This window comes from Anser cygnoides, chromosome 9 (genome assembly GCF_040182565.1).
Source record: "Anser cygnoides isolate HZ-2024a breed goose chromosome 9, Taihu_goose_T2T_genome, whole genome shotgun sequence".
Taxonomy (NCBI): Eukaryota; Metazoa; Chordata; class Aves; order Anseriformes; family Anatidae; genus Anser; species Anser cygnoides.
In genome coordinates, this window is record NC_089881.1 from 14,259,494 (window position 1) to 14,280,024 (window position 20,531).

The following is a 20,531-nucleotide window of genomic DNA, read 5'->3' on the forward strand; positions in this document are numbered from 1 at the left end:
TAACCCAGCAGGGACAGGAGCTTTGCTTTACTGCCTCTCCAAGGTGATTTTTTTTTCATGTTGGGGAAAAGCAGGCTGCTGGGGGTGGGAGAGGGCCAGATGTTTGTGGCTGCAAAGCCCAGGCTGGCCTGGGGTATGGGAGGGCTTGGCCATCCAACGGCAGCAGGATGGCTTTTGGAGAGCAAGCTGAGACCTCAATGAGCTCCCTGATGGAGCCGGAGCTGCTGACCGCCTCCTGTGCAGCCCTGTCCTCAGATCAGAGCTCTGAGGGTTTGCGCTGAGTTTCCCCACACATCACCGTCTGCCCAGCTGAGTGCATGTAAGTGTTCCTCCTCCTTCCCCGGGGGTCTCTCCACGTCCTGGGTGCGACCCCAGCCCATTCCAACCCTTGTCCTTGCAGGGCATCCCTCACAGGGTTGTACACTGCTCCTCCAGGCAGGTTGCCTCTCCTGGGGAGTTCAGCCGGTCTGCGGGTCCCTCTGGCCACCCCACCGCTGCCTGGACGCACCGGCTGGATCCTGGGCTGCCAAGCACTGGTGGCTCTGCCCTCCAAGCCACAGCACGGTGGTCCCAAGGTGGGCTCCTTCACCAGGGCATTGCTTTGCCTCGCTGCGCTGTGCCTGGTCCCCTCTGTTGTGCAAGGGACGTTTGCCAGCCTCACTTCTCAATGAGAATTAACAGAGTCCGGGGAGGCTCCTGGGGGGCTGCAGCAGGCTGACACTGAGCTCGGTGTGGGACCGGTGCCACTGATGGCAGCAGGGCCCTGCCATGGCCACAGGGCACGTCCAGGGCCACGGCCCCGCTTCCCTGCCAGGACATGCTCATGGCAACTGGCCCGTGCCCTGCGTGCGTTCACCTCCGGTCCCCTGGGGCTGGGCTGATTTTTGAAGCGCTCCAAGGACACGGGTTGTTGTTGCCGATAAGCAGAAAGGGGCAGCTCCGCCCCAGCAGGAACGGTCTGTCAGCTGCCTCCACATCCGCCCCACAAAACATCTTCCCTTCTCGGCGGGGTTCGCTCCTCACAGCGGGCTCAGCAGCGGTTCCCGTGGTGGCAGTCCCCGTGGTGGGGGTCCCTGCGATGCCGCTCACGGTAAGTGGCAGGGCTCAGGGGGTTTGGGATGGGTTTGCTGGGGGCCCGGGGTGGGTGGGAAGTGCTGGAAACAAGTCAGGTGGCGGGAGGGAGAGGCCCGACGGTGCTCCGGGGCACGGCTCTAAGTCCAAAACACCCCATGGCATGGGATGCCCCAGGTGGGTGTCACAGCGGGATGGGCACTGTCCCCCATCACCAGGCAGCACCAGCAGGTGTCCCAGGCATGGAGGAAATGGTGGTGGTCTGGGTGCTTCTGCTCAGCCCCTGCTTGTGCACAGGCACGTACCCTCCCTCCTTTAGCAGACAGTCTGGCTCTGAAACATTCCTTCCAGAAGGACGTTCTCTATGGGCAGTCAGAAACACAACCAGCAGGGCCCCCGCGTTGTGTGGCTGGGTGCAGGTGAGCCTGGTGGCCCTGCTGCACCATCCACAGCAGCTGATGCTGGGCTCCTTCTCCAGCACAGGGTGATGGTCTACGTGGTGCTGGGACTGGGGTCCCTGCTGGTGGGGGGGCTGCCCCTCCCCTGCCCCCCGCCCTGCCAGTGCTACGACACCTCCAAGGTCTTCTGCTCGGGGGAGAAGATGAGGGAGATCCCAGCGGGCCTGCCGGGGAACGCCACCCAGCTCTTCTTCGTGGAAACAGCCCTGAGCAGCATCAGGAGCAGGGCGCTGGGCTCCAGCACCACCCTCACCAAGCTGGTCTTCATCAACAACCACATCCAGGAGCTGGAGGTGGGCGCCTTCTGGGGGCTGCCCAGCCTGGCTGAGCTGGAGATCTCGGGCAATCCGCTGCCAGCCATCAGCCCGGGGCTGCTGGCAGGGCTGCCCAGCCTCACTGTGCTCTCCCTGAGCTCCAACGCCATCCACTCCTTGCAGCCGGGGCTTTTTGCCACCGCCTGCCGCCTGCAGGACCTGCGCCTGCGGGGGAACAAGATCGAGGTGCTGCCCCCCACCATCTTCCGCCCGCTCCGCCGCCTCCAGGCCCTGGACCTCTCGCAGAACTTGCTGGCCGAGCTGCCCGACGGGCTGCTGGCCCCGCTGGCCACCCTCCGCATCCTGAAGCTGAGCGACAACATGCTGGCACGGCTCCCACCTGGCGCCTTCAGGACGCTGTCCCTGCTGGGCGAGCTCCACCTCGACGGCAACCAGCTGGCTGAGCTGCCGGCTGGGGCCTTCGCGGGGCTGGGCGCGCTGCGGCGGCTGCAGCTGCAGCACAACGCCCTGGGCAGCCTGCGCCCCGACGCCTTCGCCAGCCTCCCCAACCTCACCTTCCTCAGCCTGGAGGGCAACCAGCTGGCCTCCCTGCCCGCCGCCCTCTTCCAGGGCACCCCGGGCCTCCTGCACCTCTCGCTGGCCCGCAACCAGCTGCAGGCGCTGCCCCCGGGCGTCTTCGCCAACCTCTCGGCGGTGCAGAGCCTGGCGCTCTCCCACAACGCCCTGGCTCGCCTCCCTGCCGAGGCTTTCCAGGGGCTGGCGGGGCTGATGTCGCTGCAGCTCGGCCACAACAACCTCTCCAGCCTGCCGCCGGGGCTGCTGGACGGGCTGCCCAGCCTGGCCACGCTGGGGCTGGAGCACAACCGCCTGTCCCGCCTGCCCCCGGGCTTCTTCGATGCCAACGAGGAGCTGGTGCGTGTGGAGCTGGAGGACAACCCCTGGGCATGCGACTGCCGCCTCGCCTACCTCCTGGGCTGGCTCCAGGTCTTCGCCGACCCCCTCCTCCACGTGCAAGCCTTCTGCGCCAGCCCGGCCGCCCTCCAGGGCCGGCCCCTCCTGGAGGTGACCCACAGGCAGCTGGCGTGTACCAAAGATGAGGGCTGGGACGCGGTGCCCGGGGAGGATGCACCAGGGCAGTGCACCTACAGCAACCCTGAGGGCACCCTGCACGTGTCCTGCAACGCCACGAGCTGCCAGCGGCTCAGCCTTCGCCTCCCTCCTCCTCCTCCCAGCCGGGCGGCGGGGCCGGGGACCGAGTACCGGGGCGCCTGGGTGCTGCGCTCCCCCTGCGGCACGCTGCAGGTCAGCGTCCTTGTCACGGCGCAGGGCCCGGAGGTGGCAACACCACCTGGGCTCCCTGCTACACCCTAGGACTCGGGCATGTGCTGCTGTTCCTCGTGGTCATCGGGCTGGTGCAGCGGCTACACTGAAATCAGCCCGAGAAACAACGCCCCGTGTCCTGCACTGATGTCCCCGCCGTGGCCACCGTCACCATGCGCTGTGTGGGAGCCGGACTCGTGGTGCCTCTTCACCCAGCCGTGCGTTCCTGTGTGTTTCAAATATTATTAAAGTGTATGTATCACCTCCGTGCAGACCGTTCCCGAGGTGCAGAGGGGGAAGACGCCGTCTGTCTTGCAGGGGAAGGTGGCCGTGATCCTGCAGGGCTGTGGCTGGAGGCCCTGGGCCAGGCTGCGAGGGGCGCGGGGGTGCTGCTCGCTGGGTGCCGCCCGCAGGGCTTGGCACCCGGGGAGATCGGGGTCCGAGAGGACACCGGTGCTGCCCTAAGGGAGTAAGTGTGTGTGTGTGTGAGTGTGTGATTGTGTGTGTGTGAGTGTGTGTGTGAGTGTGAGTGTGCGTGTCTGTGCACACGCGTGGGTGCGCGCCCAGCCAGCTGAACCCTTCTCCCCGACGGCGCTGCGGCCGGGGCTGTGCCGCGCGGTGCTGCTGCTCCATCTGGTGGCCGGCGGGACTCGGGGTGTCCCGGGCCGGGGACAGCCGGGGGGGCCCTGCCACAGCCCGGCCGCCCTCCCCCGAGCCGTCCTGCCCGGCCTGCCCGCAGCCACGGGGCCCCGGGGTCCCCCCTCGGGGGCGCGCTGCTTTGCTGCCGCTCCCCACCGCCTCAGCCCCACCGCTGCCAGCTCCTTCCCCACCGCTGCCCAGAGGGAGAGGAGGCAGCAGGGCGGAGGTTTGTGGTCTCCCAGCCTGCCCCATCAGCGGAGTGTGCTCAGCAGGGTCCCCGGCTGGTGCCCAGCGGAGGTGAGCCCCCCGGCCAGCCACAGCCCCGCGGCCAGCCGCCAGGACGGGGCTCTGTGTCTGCCCAGCAGGGCCACAGAAGTCACCGCCGTTACCAGCCTGACCAAGCGGCTTCACAGCAGCACCTTCCAGCTACATAAGCCTCTTCTCGAGGAAGGAAAAACAGGCTGGCCTGAAGATCTTCGGGCTTCCCTTGATGTGAGCTGCTGCGTGGTGCCAGCAGATAACACCTGGCAGCGCCTGCATCCTCTCCTGGGGTGCGTGGGACTGCTCCCCACGGCTCTGTGCTGCGTGCTTATCTCCCCGAGCAGCCCTGCAAAGCCAAGCCCCGTGTCTGGGCCGTGGATAAAGCTCCCCAGGTGATGGGACCCCTCGTCCCCTGCCTCACACAGCACAGCTCCGGCGGCTGGACGCGTTCCCGAGCGCTCAGGCAAGTCGGTGGTGCGAAATGCTTTAAAGTGTGCCAGGAGGGTGGTTCTGGGGAGCTGTTGATCTGTGTCCTTGCTGCTGGGGAGAGGGACAGGCAGGGACACCGCAGCCAGGGTGTGCAGGGAGCCAGGGTGTGCAGCCCCGTGGGGCGGCTGGCGCACACCTCGCCTCTCAGCCCTTTCTGTCCAAACCCAACGGTTTGCAGCCTCCTGGCTTTGCTGACCTCTCGACATTTTTCAGAAAATATCTAGGTCTTTTCAAAGCAAATTTAGCCTCCTGGAGTCAGCTTTTGCCGTGGTTAGCTTTGATGGATGCCTGAGAAGCAGCCCATGGCTCTTTCTTTATTTTGCTGCTGGTGGATGTGAGCCAGTGAGCTCAGCTCCTAGCTGCTGGTCGGAGCCCTTGATGCTGGGTTTAAGACAGGAAATCTGCGGACATCACCAAGTCTTTTAGTGAGCCTAGTCCTAAACGTGGTTGCTGCTTACAAGTCAACCATTTCTACCTGACAAAGCTGCATAACTAATGCCAAAATATAATGTGATTAGCAGGGGTCCTGAAAAGGACGCGTTTAAAGTAATGTTTTAACTAACCCTTCGGAACTGAGAGAAGCACCTACAGGGAGCCCACCCAGCACAGTGCTCTGTGGAGCTGTCTGACCTGGATGGCCAGAGCAAATCCAGGGATTTGCAGCGAGGCAGGGGGAAGAGGAAGGCAGAGGGATACACCAGGCATCGTCGCTTCAGGTCTCTGCTCCTGGGGACACCGGGCAGCCCTCCCGTGTGCTGTGCCGAAGGGCTGTGGTGGCACCACTATGTGGCGTCGTGAAAGACGAGGGAAGATGTGTCCTGCCTCATGGAGAGGGACTGGTGCTTTCACACCTGTGCTGGGGCTTGGCTCTTTTTTTTTTTTTTTTAAATTACAGTAATGCTAGATTTTCCAAAGTTACATTCTGTGGGGATGCCAGCTGCTCCACAGGCTAAGTTTTTTTGGCATATGCTGTGTAAACAAGGTCGTCTGGTGCTGGCTGGCTGCTGGGAACATGTCTGATCTCAGGTTTGCTGCCAGCAAGCAGAGGGCTGGTTGGCGCTGCTGCTGTGTGAGCGATCCGTGGCCCTGCTGAGTCCTGGCCCTGCTGGGGCAGCACTAAGGGGCAGCAGCTCTCTGCCTGCTTCATCCAGACGCATCTGAGCCTACAGCCCAAACGTGGGGCGAGCAGACTCAGAGCAGACACCACCCAGCTCTGCTGGAGCCTCCCCCACTGCCATGCTGTCAGCTGGCTCTCTGCCTTCCTCTCCATCCCTTGGTACCAACACAAGTGAACTCTTGTAAATGCAGCATATTCTGGTTTATATAACCTCTCTCTTTCAAGTAAAATGATTTGTGATATGTGAACAGAATGGTTCTGAGAGCTGTGGATGCAGGTCTTACTGTTCTTCAAATCTGACATTTGAAACCCTTTTTCAGGACGATGTACCAGCATTTCCTTTTCATTTTCTTCCTCCTCTTCCACCCCCATAAATGCCAAGACCAAACCCCGGGTGAAGATCCATACGAAATGCCCAAGGACTACCAGGAGGTCTACAGAGGGACAAAAAACGATGTCAAAGAGATCCCCAAGATTGCAAAGCCCTTCATTTCTGAGATGGTCTTTGTGCAAACCAGCATTACTGCTGTAAGGAAAGGTGCCTTCAGGTACATGCCCAACCTGACCAAGATTTTGTTTATCGGCAACAAGATCAAGGTGGTTGAACCTGGAGCCTTTGATGGTCTGGAGAAACTGAGGGATTTGGAGATCTCTGGTGCCTCCCTGGAAGAACTGGCCGTGGGCACTTTCCAGAACCTCCCAAGCTTGCAGAGACTGGAGCTGAGGGACAGCCACATCAGCCACATCCCCAAAGGGCTCTTTGAAGGGCTGGAGCATTTGGGAGAGCTCTCCCTGTACATCAACGCGATCTCGTCTCTTCCAGAAGGTATTTTTGATTCTCTTGCCAATCTAACTTTTTTGGACCTGGCTAGGAACAGGATCGCGGCTCTGCCTGTAGATGTCTTTAGCAAACTCCCCCACCTGCAAGTCCTGCGGCTGTACGAGAACGAGTTGCAGGACCTCCCGGAGGGGCTGCTGGATGCCCAGCAGGAGCTGCTGGAGCTCAGCCTCCAGAGGAACAGGCTCAGGACACTGCCACCCACGCTTCTGAGGAGCCTGGCCCACCTGGAGAAACTCCTCTTGGACAACAACCTCATCAGGGTTCTCCCACCCCAGGGCTTTTTTGGATTAAACAAATTGAAGCTGCTGACTCTAGGCTCAAACCACATTACGGAGCTCCCATGCTGCCTTTTTGACAGCATGCCACACCTGTGGGAGCTGGACTTGGGCAGGAACAGCTTAGTCACACTTCCAGTTGGCATCTTCGTCAATCTGACGTCTCTTGGCAAACTCATTTTGTCCCACAACCAGCTGTCAGCCCTGCCGAGAGGAGTCTTCATGGGGCTCAGCAAGCTCTCGGACCTCCAGCTGGAAACAAATCAGCTCTCTGCTCTTGATGACAAGGTCTTTGCTCCTCTCCCAAATCTGAAAACCCTCAATCTTCGAAAGAACCAGCTAAGGAGTGTCCCACGAGGACTCCTGGACCCGCTGAAGAGGCTCAGCTCAGTGTATCTGAGCGGGAACCCATGGAGGTGTGACTGCAACCTCTGTTACCTGCATGTCTGGATCCAGGAGAACAGTGAGAAGGTAAAATTGTCCGCCCAAGTGTCATGCAAGACTCCACCCCACCTGGCAGGGCAAGCGGTGGCATCCCTGAGGGACGACCAGTTGATTTGTCCAGCCACTTTGCCTCCTTCAGTTTCCTTCACCCCATCTCTGCCATTCACCTCCGCATCATCACAGAGGATGTCAGCCTTGCTGTCACCCGGAGCCTCACCCACTGCAGCACAGACTGCACTGCCATCGGTGACCTTTCCTGTCATGGCACTGCCAGCCATGCCATTACCTATGGCCACCTCCTCCATGTTGCCAACTGTACCAACTGAGGCCTTCCGCACTGCTCCATCACCAACCATGATGTCTAAAGCCTCCATCATCACCCCATCATCAGCTGTGACACGGGAAGCCTCCATCACCACCCCATCACCCACTGTGCTTCCCGAGACCTCCATCACCACCCCATCACCAACCATGTTACCCAGGACCTCCATCACCACCTCACCACCAATTGTGCTACCCAGGACTTCCATCAACATCCCATCACAAACTGTGCTTCCCGAGACCTCCATCACTACCCCACCACCAACTGTGCTGCCCAAGAACTCCATCAGCACCCCACCACCAACTGTGCTACCCAGGACCTCCATCAAGACCTCATCACCAACCAGGCTGCCTGAGGCCTCCACCACCACCCCACCACCAAATGTGCTACCCAAGACCTCCATCACCATCCCATCATCAGCTGTGCTCTCTAAGACCTCCATCACCAACCCATCAACAACTATGCTTCCTAAAGCCTCCATCACCACCCCACCACCAACTGTGCTACCCAAGACCTCCATCACTGTCCCATCATCAACTGTGCTGCCTAAGACCTCCATCACTGTCCCATCATCAACTGTGCTGCCTAAGACCTCCATCACCACCCCTCCAACAACTGTGCTGCTTAAGGCCTCCAACACCATCCCGTCATCAGCTGTGCTACCCAAAACCTCTACCACCATCCCATCACCAACTGGGCTGCCTGAGGCCTCCATCACCACCACGCCACCAACTGTGCTACCCAAGACCTCCATCATTATCCCATCATCAGCTGTGCTACCCAAGGCTTCCATCAGCACCCCGTCACCAGCTGTGCCACAGGAGGCCTCCAGCCTCTGCTCAGCTCCAGCAACCATAAGCCTGCAGCCTCCTGAGGCCAATAGCCCAGATCTTGCTCTGCCCACTCCGGCTCCTGCCATCCCACCGATGCCAACCACCCCACGGGCAGCTCCCACCATACAAGTGCCTCCTGCTCTTCTGGCACCCACGGCGAGGCCAGCACCCCCTGTACCCCCACTGCGAGGCCACACAAGCCCCCAGCCGGCCTCCTCACCCACGTCCCCTGGTGGGTACCACCCCAGGGCCTTCTCCCTGCGGCCCAGCCCGCGGCACTGCCGCGTCTCCCTCGCCCTGGGGCTGGCTGTGCTGGCGCTGCAGGTGGGGGCCACGCTGCTGGGCGTGAAGCTCGTCCTCCTCCTCCACCACGCCACCCGTGGCCGTGGTCCTCCCATGCCACCGGTGAGGCTGCTGAGCGTCCGAGCGATGGCCACCGTGCGCCCACGCCGGGCTGTGGAGAGGTATCAGTGGGGTGCTGTCCCCCAGGGGTGGGTGTCGCAGGACCCGGGTGGTTTTGGGGTGCCTCCCAGGTGGCCCCCGGAGATGCTGTGAGCCTGGGGAGCCAGCACCACGTCGCTGCTGGATGGGACCTTCTGCTGAGCGACACTAGGTGGCATCCCGACACAGGCAGTGGCTGCCACCGCCTGTCCACGGCCACGCGGGGCCACGGGGGGCAGAAGGGCGAGCAGTGGCCGTGGGGCACCACACCGAGGTGGTGGTGGCACCGTGCCCAGCCCCGGCTGCCTCCCAGCCCAGCACCCCGGGACGTGCCGGAACCGCTACGGCCACCGCAACGCTCCTGCCTCCTGCCTGCTCTGTCTCGGCTTCCTCTCTGCTGATATTAAAGCCTTCCCTGCGGCTCTGCCACGCTCTGAAGGGCTGACCAGAGGAGTGTTTTCACCCCAGGGCTGCCCTCACCGTCACCTCCAGCGGGGATTTTCTGCCTCCCGCTGGAGCGCGCGGTCCCCAGGTGGTGCCGGCGGTCAGAGGCCGGGGTGGGAGCAGGTTACACACTGCGACCCAGTGACAAAACAGAGATGCAATTTCTAAATCTTGCATCCCCAGAACCTCTGTAGGATGCTGCCTGCCCTGTCCCCTGGCAGGGTGACATCTGAGCACAGCCAGCCACTTTGCTCGCACGGAGAGGCTGCAGCTGAACCTGTCCCCAGCGTGGGCCGCTCACCAGCGTGTCACTCCTCGTAGTGAGCCTTCCCCTCGCAGACCTGGCCTGGGGGCTGGCTGTTACCTCCTGTCGGGCACAGAAACACCTTCCCTGCCACTGCCACCCGCACAAGCCCAGGGAGCCGGACCCTGTGGGCTTGGAAGGCAGCAGGCAGCAGGGAGCGGACACTTCTCACCAACATAGTGCAAGAGCAAAGGAGGGGGACTGGTGCTTTGCATTAGGGTACGTGCCCGTGGCGGCACGCTGGGGACCTGCACACACACCTCTGCTAAGCCTGTGCAGTGTCACGGGCTGCTCCGCCAAGTCCCGATGACGGCTGTGAAATAGGGGAGGTGAGCAGGGGCAGCACATCTGCACGGGCTGCAGCGAGCGGCCCCAGAGCCTGGCACTGCGGGTAATGAGATGCAGGTGAGGGGAAGGGAGTGTTTTTCCTGGCAGCCCATATGGGCTCAGCTTCATGCTTGATTTAGAGGGTTTGAAAGCGGGGCCGGCTGCCGGGGAGCAGACCCCGAGCACCTCCCGTGGGATTGGAGGGGGGGCTCCTTTGGTTTGGTGGATATTTAATGGCCCGGTGCAGTCTAAACAGGGAAGTACTTGGGGGTGAGATTAGCACAACATAATCACATCTTAAAAGGTCTTCAGAGACATAAGGCACGTCTGCTCTCCTATTAATTACTCGTTATTAATAAAGCCGGGGTCAGGCTGGAGGTGTTTGCTCCAGAACGCACCGGTTCCCTCTCTGTGGAGCACATCTGTCCTCTGCGTCCGTGGGTCCGGCAGGGGCACAGCCCTGCCGAGCTGCACACCCCACGGCCAGCATCCCCGCAGCTCCCCGGCCACGTAACGCCCCGCCAGGGCCCTGCCTTCCTTCCTGGAACACCTCCGAGTGCTGTAAAACACAGCCAGGGCTTCCCAGCGGGGGAATTTCCTGCTGTGATTGATTTCCAATTTGCAAGGAAAATACAGGGCTGGCCCCACCGGCTCGCAGGCAGCAGGCAGCTCCCGGCAGCTCCTGGCCAGGCTGTGGCAATGGCAGGGCTGTGGCTGTGCCCAGCCCCGGGGCGTGCTGCGGGAGCACCGTGCCCAGCACATCCTGCCAGGCTTGTGGCTGCTGGGCTGCACCTCGCTGCGGTGCCAAGGAGAGGCTTCCCCCAACATGTCCCCTGCATGCCCTTCCCTGCTCTGCTGTGGGCAGCCCAGGCATCTCACAATGGGACAGCCATTGTACTGGCCAGCTCCTGATGATTTTTTCACCAATTAATTTTTAATATTTTTTTTCCGAACTCAGAAAAGATTTTAGCACCAGCAGCACAATGCAGCCGCACCACCCTTTGCTCTCCTCCTGCTTTCTGCTCTCTTTGCACTTGATGCCTCTGGTTCTCGGACTGGAAAAAAAGTGCTGAGCATCCCTGTGCAGCATTTCCAAGCTGCTGGAAGTCCTGTAAACCTCTTCCTTGTTGCCGTGACTGCCTGAGCTCCTTGCTAACCTCAGGTGATGAGCAGTTTGAAGCAGAGACCGGACACCCTGTGTGCCCCCAAGCAGTGTTGGGCCCGCAGGTCCCCAGCATGGCCTGGGGGCCCCACAGCCCTTGTTGGCCCCATTTCTGCTCCGTGCAGAGGAGATGTGGGCCCCGAGGTCTCCTCGTCCCATCACTGCGGGTACAGTGCCCTGCCCCTGCCACCTGCCTCGGTCCCCTTGGTGGAGCCGTGGGGACCCCAGGGGACAGGAAGGGGGCCCTCGGGTGACAGCCCTTTCTTGTGGCTGGCGGAAAGGGGGGAACAAACACCTGCATGGGGGGAAATCGCAAAATAACCCCAGCCCCCGTGGGCAAGTCCCACTGCTGCCGCAGGGAGCCTGCCCCTGCTGTGGTCGCAGCTCCCTCGCCACGTGCCCACCCCGTGTGCCCACCCAGCACGTGCACGTGTCCCCGGCACGGGCTCCTTGGCCTCGCATCCCTGCCGGAGCCTGAGCTGCCCTCTGAGCCGCTGGGGCAGCGAGGGGATGCCCAGGCACTGGGACCAGCCCGCGCTGCATGCGGGGTTCGGGCATGAGAGCGAGAGCGAGGCAAACCGGCCGGCACATCCTCCCTTGGGGCAGCGGGAGAGCCGGAGGGGCGGAAGCTGCCTATTTGTTTAAGGTGCAAACAAGTTATGTTAATCTGCTGCCTGTTTGTATTTCTTTAGAGCGCCCGTGTGAGAGGGGAGCGGAGATGGAGTCTCCCCTTTGTGCGGGGGCACTGCCGTGCCGTTTGAAGTGGAGGTGAGAAAACACAGAGGGGCAGATGGAACCTGCTTTTGGAGTGAAAGATTTTTTTCGGCTATTTATGATAATTAGTGGGAAACGCTCCTCAAGCGTTTCAGATGATTCTGTAATGAAGTTGGGCCGAATGTTCCCGCTTTGTTCCCGGGGAACCATTAAAAATCCCCCTTCTTTGGCCGCCTTAATGCAATGCTGAAAAGGCACAATGGCATAAAAGTCGCCCTGGGCAGGGCGGAACGCCTCCTTCCCCCGCGAGGGAGAGCCCTTTAGAGCCCGGATTTTCTGGGTTATAAACCCCAGCGCCCGCAGTGTTCGTGCGAAAGCTGCGGGTCCTGCTGCTGGGCGCCTCTGCATCGCTAATGCCGCGGGGTGCGTGTGAGCTGGGAGGACAAAGGCTGAGACAAACAAACAGGGAAGAGAAGGAGCAGGCGCAGTGACGGATGCCGTCGCTCGGCGTGTTTAGGAAAGCTGCCCCTGACTGGGGCTGGGGTTTTGCTGCGAGGGGCAGGGGACTGGTACTTGCAAGGTGGGGTCCAGCCCCCAGGAGAGAGCCCTGCAGCGCTGGTGGCCAGGGCCAGACCCTGTCCTGGGGATCCTGCTGGTGCCACCAGGCCCCTGGTCACCTAAGTGAGGCAGGAGGCATCCAGCATAACCCCGGGGTGATCAGTGCCAGGGAGCGAGGGCTGGCCACGTCTCACAATGCTTTTAGCTCCTCCAGCACAAGCGATGTCAGGAGGAGGCACCTGCCTGAGATCCCGCATCTATTAGTGCCACTTCCCTGGGGACGATGTGCAAGGATAATGTGAGCCGTCCTGCTGAAATGATGACAGGGAACGTGCCAGGAGCTTTTAGCATAATGGTCAGGGCTGAACGCGATGGTGGGGGTTTAAGTGTCCCATCAATATTCCCTTCTCTCTGGCAGCCGTGCTGCTGGGGCTGGAGCAGCTCCCTGCCAGCCGCCTCCGTCTCCCCGCGCCACCCGCCCCGGCCCTAATCAAGTTCTCCTCTCAGCCCGTGTCCCGCAGGGCCCTCGCTGCCTTCAATGAGGGGAAATTTGCAGACAAATTTCTGCCAGCAGGACGCTGGAGCTCTCCTGCGTGGCGGGATAAAGATCCCTGCAGCCTCCGCACGGCCCTGCCGGGTTTGCGCGTCCGGGCAGCCTGGGGCCGGTCACTGGGGGGTGTGGGAATAGGGCCGGAGGCTCTTTGAGCGGGGCTATTCTTTGCCTCGAGATAATGCACGGCCTGCGGCGGCACCGCGACACAATGAGCCCATCTGTGAATAGGCTGGAACTGTTACCTCTGGGTTCCCTTACGGCAGGTCCTGAAGTGCCACTTGGGTTATTATGATGCCTTCGCCAATACCTGTGTCCCTCCTCGAGGTCTTTTTGGGGAAATATCTCTAGATACACCGTATATTTCCTTTGGGGACAGGGGTGCAGATACTGGGACGTTTGCTGGCCCTGGGGACGGAGCATTTGGCTGGTGCAGGTTTGCAGGAGAGGCACGGTGTGGCTGCTCTCGGCAGTGGGGCACAAGGAGCACCAAGCCCCACGCTGAGCCAAATCACTGTCTTTGGAGAGCTCACCATGCAAAACTGGCTAGCCTGGTGCCCGAAGGCACAAGCCTCGAGCCCGTAGCTCCCTGACCTGCACCCTGTGGACACGCACTGTCACGCAGCAGCACTGCCCGGTTTGCTTTTTGCAGGCGATGGTGGCACCACCAGGACCTACCATGCACAGCAGTACCATCGCCAGCCCTGCCAATATGCCATCCCCTCTGCCTCCCATCCCATGCTTTATTATTTTTCCTTATTTTTAAATCAATTTTTGTATTTTTTCCTCCCTGCCGTCCACTGATTCCTCTCCAACCAGCTATTTCCCAGCAGGACAGCAGCCCAGGTACGCGCGGCGGCGCGCTCCCGACCTTTCCCAGCGCGGTCCCCAGGGGCCGGCAGCACGAGGCGGGCGCACAAAGGCACCGTGGCGGCCGCGGCGCTGACCCTGCCGTGCCACAGCTACCTGCTGCTCCGCCACAATGGCCCCGCGGCCCCGGCCGGCCTGCCGGGGCGATGAAAAAGGGCCCGAGATAATAATGAGGCTGGCTACTACTGCTCTCTTCAGAGAGCCGAGTCAACTCCTCGGGAAGAAAGGAAAAAGGAAAAAAAAAAAGGGGGAAAAAAAAAAAAGAACCCCCACTCTTGGATAATAAAGAAGTAACAAATGAAGAATGAAAGCCTATAGAAGGCGTCTTAACCCAGCGAAGAAAAAAAATGTCAACATCTGTGGAGCTGTCTGCAAAAACAGACCGAACCCCTAATGAATACCCTCTAGAAAAGGCATTCAGTCGAGGAAAGGCAAAAGGCTACATTTTTCTATGGAGGTATAAAGATTTTGATGAATCTGCCCTTTCCCTTTCCAGTGCAGTTGAACCAAGCGCTAATGTTCATCTTCAGCTGCATTAAAGGATCCGGAGGGGGGCAGAGGGGGAAGAGTCTTGATCTGAAAGCTTACGAGGAGGGTGGATTTAGGGAGCCTGGATAGATGTCTGAGCACTAAGGCAAGGAAGAAAAGCAACAGGCATTAGAGAAAACACTGTTTAACAAGAGTTTCTTTAGTCAGCCCATTTGAGCAGAGATTGGTGCGCCATAAACGTAATCCTCTTAGTGCTGACTTAAATGTGTTTGTACAAAACAGGGAAATATAATATGAATGTAATAGTCACGTTTACTAAAATGCTTAATAAAAAGACAAAAGTTCTTTATTTTGATCTTCGGCTCTGGTGCAGGGTGGGGGCACAGCAGATGTTTCCTTAGAAGGCTGTTCGGGGGAAAAAAAAGCCATGCAGAGTGCGGCTGTGCAGCGGCTGTGCTGTGCCATGCTGTGCTGGGCTGTGTCTTGCTGTGCCATGCCGTGCTGTGCTGTGCCATGCCGTGCTGTGTCTTTCTGTGTCTTGCTGTGCCGTGCCGTGCCATGATTGCCTTGCCATGCCATGCCATGCCATGCCATGCTGTGCCATGCTGTGCCATCCTGTACCATGTCCTGCTGTGTCATGCCATGCTGTGCCATGCCACGCCATGCCGTGCCATGCCGTGCCGTGCCATACTGTGCCCTGCCGTGCCGTGCCATGCCTTGCCGTGCCACGCAGGACCGTGGCTCCTGTGTCAGGCTGGGTGCCGGTGGGTCGTCCCTTTTCTCACCAGCCCTGGACACGGCGAGCTGTGGTGGCTCTGGACCTGCAGACACTCGAGGAGCAGGAGGTGCTGTGGCTCATGTGGGAAGGCACAGGCAATTTCCCTGATTGCCCCCCTGAGGCTTTGCCGTGACGCTCTGTGTGGTACTAGAGGATATTCCCCAGCTGGGAGTGTTGCATCTCCTCCCAAGGGCAGGGCTTAAGCCCCAGCTGTAAGGTTTGAGCTGAGCTAGAGCTGTTGTGCAGGGACCACGACAGCCACCCCTGGGTGCTGCCTACCTCGTGCTGCGCAGGAGCACAGACCTGCAGGGGTGCTGCCGCCACCATCCCTGCCTTCGTGCTAAGCGCAGGCTCATTTTAAGGACAGTAGACTCACTTTTGAGCAAAATTTTGTGGCTTTTCCCCACAAATTAAACAGAAGCGATGCAGTTTCAGCTGGAAATGTTTGCTGTGTCGTTGCACAACCACTGTTTTTGCTCTGAGCACAGCCTGCCCAGCCAAACAAGTACAGATGCCCTCGCGCTGCTGCAGCGCTGCAGTCGGGCTTGTGCTCTTTGAGGCTTCTTCTGTGGGCGCTCTCTACCCTGCGTGCCACCTCCGACGTGACTCAGTTGTTGGAACAACTCATGTCAGCTGTCTCCCCATAAGGCTGCCTGTTGGGACCGCAGAGGAAATGTTTGCCAGAGCTGCCCCGACATTTCCTAGCAGTGTAAGGCTCCACTCAGAAAGTTGTTCCTCTGAAGGCAAAGACTGAAGGTAACAGGTTCATTTCTACAGAATAATCATGGAAAATGCTAAACTGAAAGGTAGTGTTGGGTTTTGGCTTAGTTTCTAAGCTTTTGATTTATGTTGATACTCGACAGCTGTAGTAGCTGATATAAATACGTTAGATATTTATCACCTGCCCCGTTGATACCTTACATTGTGAAATGCTGGCAACACAGGGACACAATCAGTTCAGCTTTCCAGATCTGATAGTTAAACATTTCTACTCCACAGCACAGTTACCTGCCAGACCTTCCTCTGCTCTGGGACAAGGAGCAGAGGTACAGCACCGGGTGGCTCACGTGCTAGGGCTGAAAAGGGCATTTCCAAAACCGTCCGAGGTCAGCCCGACCCCGGCTCATACTGGCAGGCCGGTGGGTGCGTTTCATTGCTCAACGCTTGTTCCTCGCACCATGTATGGCCTAAAACAACATCTTTTCCTCCGTCTTCTCACCCCAAGAGGGCAGCCAGCCGTGTTTCCTGCACGCTGGGATGAGTAAGGCCACACGATATCACCTCCGGGGGGTGGAGGGTGCTCTGGGGACAGTTTGCTTGGCGGAAAGTGTCAGTGCAAACTAGGTAAAACTGTGTTTTCCAACAAAAAAATTCCACTCTAATAGGAAAATAAATGCCCCAGTTGTTTTGGAAGCACATCAGATGTTTTCTGGTACAGCCCACAACGTGTACAGTGAGGACGAGGCATTTTCCATGGAGAGCAGATATTTTCCACAGCAACAACATTTTTTTGGTTGTTGTTTAAAAACCAGACCAAAACAACAACAACCCACACGCTGCCTCCCAGTTAAGCAGAAGGAGAAAAGCTTTGGGAGCAGATATTTCCTGCCTGCCCGCGGGGGCTTTGGAGACCGGCTGGCGGGGCACGCCGTAACACCAGGGCCGAGCAGCTCCCGTGCGGGTCTCGAACTACCAGCCATAGCTTTTGTGTGGAAAGGTGAAAAAAGATGCTTAAAAAGCCCACCAAAAATAGTGCATTTGTGGTGGCTAGAAGAAAGGAAATAGGTTGATTGTTTGGGTCTGCCACCAGTTCTCCTGGAGGCTGCTTCCCTGGCAGGGCGGAGCAGAGGCCACCGAAGCCGTGTGGGACAGAGGGCAGATGCCGGCAGCCTCGTGCTCACTCACCCAACTGGCTAAAAGGTCCCCCAGCCCTGCAGGTACCGCCAGCACCTCCTGGGTGCTTCCTCCTGCTTTGTCCTGTGCCTGTTTTTTCTCCCTCTGTTATCCTCAGAGCGACAGCAGAGCCTCCAAGCCCCCCGTGTTCCCTCCCGGCACACCTGGCTCCCGAGCCCCGTGCGCGAAGGGCGCCTTTCTGCACGGCAGCATCGTTGTTGTAACGGGGACGGCGCGCTTTACAGCCCCATAAACCCCACATCCTTCTGTGCAGGCTGCTCTTACGTGACGCTAATGCTTACAAGATGTGCAGCGCTGCGGGATGGCCCCAGTACCCCACGCCACAGCAAACAGCTCGTGTTGTACACAGCTCTGCGCCTGCAGCCCTTGCTAATGAGTCCCAGGGACAAGCCACCCGCTATCGGCAGCCCCGCTGTGGCTGCTCCCTGTCCCTGCTCGCGTGCCTGCACTCCATGCACCATGCCGAGTGCCTGCTGGGGGGGGGCTGAACTGGTGTGCCCCGCGTGTCCCAGTGTGTCCCGGTGTGTCCCGGTGTGTCCCGACTCGTCAGGGTGCATGGGCACCGTGGGGACACGGCATTGTCTGGCATGGCGTTGTGATCACGCAGCGCGGCTAACGTGATTTACATCCCATATTCGACCTCTGGTGACTTCAAAGCTCTGGCGAGCAGGGGATTAAGCAGAGGGGCTGGGGCTGGGGGGCCAGGGGGGCCGCTCACCTTTGAGTTCCCCGCGTCCCCTCCCCACCGCGCCCGGGACAATCACCTCCCTTTGTGCTCCCGGGGAAAGCCGGGGTGCAAACACAGGGACCTTGTCAATATTGGTTTTTGAGAAGACTTTTTTCTATTCTCCCACGTCTGGAGTTTTTGTACCAAATCCCCCTTGGGCTGCCCAGCCTTCCCCTGGGAAATCGGGATCCCAGGGGTCCCCGCTAACACCAGCCATTGATTGAAATTTCACACCCACCTGTTTGCACACAAGATTTAATTTGGCTGATTCTTCATGCCCTTTTCCTGCTTAATCATCAACCTATTGACCTTAATATTAAAAGGGGCTAAGGACAAGGGAGAGAGAGAGAGAGAGACTGTGCTTCTGCAAGGGAACAAAAGCTTCCGGAGGCTAAATCAGCCCTAAGCCCTCTCGGTGTGCAGGAGGAGCCGGACACGGGGTGCACCGCATGAGGCCCCGCTGCGGCGCTCCTCTTCCTCACCGCCCACGAGCTTGGGCTGGGATGGAGCTGGCAGCAAATCTGCACATCCTCGGCTGGGTGTGAGGCTGCCAGTGGGGAAGGGCTGACCCGGCCGTGGGGCTTAGTCCTGAGACAGCATCCCCGGGGGCCCAGCCGCTCTCATGCTCCGCTCTGCCTCTGGTCCTGGAACCCCCTGGGTGGGGAAAGGGAGGTGGGAGCAGGAGGGAAGGCTCCAGGGGAGAGAAGTCAGCTTTTAATCAGCCCCGGGGGAGAGAAGATGGCTTTTAATCAGCCCTGGGGATGGGAGGGTGGAAGGGTGGGACCCTCCATCCCTGCTGCTTTGCTTGCTGGATGTACAGAACCCCCTCAGGCAGCGCGCTGTGGGTAGAGCTTCAGGAGGTCTCCGCACTTGCAGCTGTAATTTGCCTGCTGGAAAAAAAAAAAAAAAAAAAAAGTTTTTTTTTTTCCCTGCCTGTCTTAACCGAGGTGAAACCCGAGCCGTGTGGGAGCCTGCAAGCGTGCGTGGCCATGCACACACGTGTGCGGCGAGCAGCCCGCTTCCTGCGCCCTGGCCGTGCTGTGCCGCAGCGGCACGCCTGTGCGTGCGCATGTGTGCTCCCCCCCGGCGGGACTGTTTTGGTCTGCAGAGTGCGGTTGTGTTTATTTAATATCTGACGTCCCTTCTGTCTTCAGCGCTGACATTAATTGCCAGACAATGAGCAATGGAGCCCAGATGTTCCCCGGCGGTGGCCTCCCTCCCCTCGCCAGCGCTGCGCGGGTGATAAAAAGCCAAGGGGGAGCCGTGTTTTGGAGGCTGCTGCTGCAGCGCTGCTGGTGAGAGTGAACCGGGGGCTCTGGCACGCAGGGAGGTGGCTCGGCCCCCACAGCTGGGGCTGCCCAGGCAGCCGAGGCTCCCTCGGAGCCCCCCCCCCGTGCTGCAGCCCGGGGCCGTGCATGGGCATCAGGGCCCGGGGCTGTGCCAAGTGCTGGCGCTGTGGCTCAGGCTCGCCACCGAGCTCATTATTTTCTTGCCCGGGGGGTGAGCCCCAGCAGAGGAGAGGCAGGCTGCCAGCTCCTCCCCAGCGCCCACCTGCCCTGGCTGGGGCAGAAGGCTGGGGCCGGCCGCTGGGTGGCTAGCACGCTCCCCGGGGAGCACGACGAGCCTCGCTTGCCAGCGAGAGATTAGCACGGCTGTCTGTCATTTCATAAATATCCCTCCTCACGAAACACAAGGTCGTTTTACAGCAGACATGGCCTTATCAGAGAGCCGCAGTGCTGCTGGGGCCCCCGGCATCCAGCCGTGGCCGAGCGCCGTGCCGTGGTTGTGCACATGTGGGGGGCTCTGGCTGCACCCAGGGTGTGCCTTTTGGGCACGGGACTGGGGGCTGGATTGGTGAAAAACTATGGGTTTGTGAGGGCCGGGGTGGGCAGGGGAAGGCAGTGTCCCCTCCCTGTCCCCCGCTGTCCGTTTGACATGCCACACAGGAAGGTGGTGCTGCGGTTTGTGGGGAGGCAGCCCAATTTCCTGCTCTGCCACGGGCTTAATATGCACCCAGCGCTAATCATTAGCTGTTATTATTTAATTGGGAATGAATTATTAGAAAAAATGGAACTGGAGAGGGGATAGAGTTGTTCTGAGAGATAGTGCCTGTCGTGGTGGCATCACTTCCTATGGGAACGTGCGTGACCGGGAGCACAACCAGCAAACCAGCCTGACCAGCAAATAACCCCTCGCAAGGTTTCCATATTGCCTTTTTAAACAGGAAGGGAACACGATACAAACGCTATGCGAATTATGATCTGAAAAGTTTTCCTGGCAGGTTGTCACATGAGTTGTTAGCGTCAGTCCTTGACAAGAACACTCAAAGCCTTTCTGTACGGCGGCTTTAATCCCCTCACCCCCCGGCAGGGCTGCCTGCTGGAGCTCTGCTCCCCCTCTTTGGAGTCAGCCCTTTCCTCAGGTACCTCCCAGGCGGGATTTCACACCAGCACCTGCAATTTCAAGCACATCTCGAGGGGGGTTCATCAGCAGGGAGCTGTGCCACCCGCTGTGGCGCTCCCCGTCCCGTGCACCCCCCGGCCCAGCACCACCAGGACATCCCCACCGAGCACGGGGGTCCCCACCCGTGCCCCCCTCCTCCTAAGCTGCCGAGGGTTTCGCCGGAGCCCAGCTGCGCTCTGGCCGGGGAACATCCGCTGTGGAAACCTGGGAGGAGCTGACAATCCCCAAAGATTGGCTGCACACACGGCCAAGCAAGCGCTGCTGGCTCCCGGCCTAATTCGTTGCAAATGTGCCTCAATGTGGTTCCAATCTGGAGCTGCCGCCCCCCCCACTCCCCACGCCACCCCCCCGGGCTCAGCGGGGGCCGGGGAAGCGTCTGAGGGGGGCAGAGCCGGGAGCGACCCCGCTGCTGCCACGGGCACGGAGCGTGGCCTGCGGGGCCCTG

General features: G+C 59.9%; 1 protein-coding gene across 1 annotated transcript; it reads left to right on the forward strand.

Moving 5' to 3' along the window:
* Window positions 1–145: 145 nt before the first annotated feature.
* LOC125184410 (slit homolog 3 protein-like) lies at window positions 146–11,695 on the forward strand. The gene is made up of 4 exons (XM_067002526.1): window positions 146–1,090; window positions 1,550–3,172; window positions 4,366–4,487; window positions 5,951–11,695. Exons 1-4 carry the CDS (start codon window positions 818–820, stop codon window positions 8,898–8,900), a joined length of 4,968 nt encoding a protein of 1,655 aa, XP_066858627.1. The 5' UTR covers window positions 146–817; the 3' UTR covers window positions 8,901–11,695.
* Window positions 11,696–20,531: the final 8,836 nt, after the last annotated feature.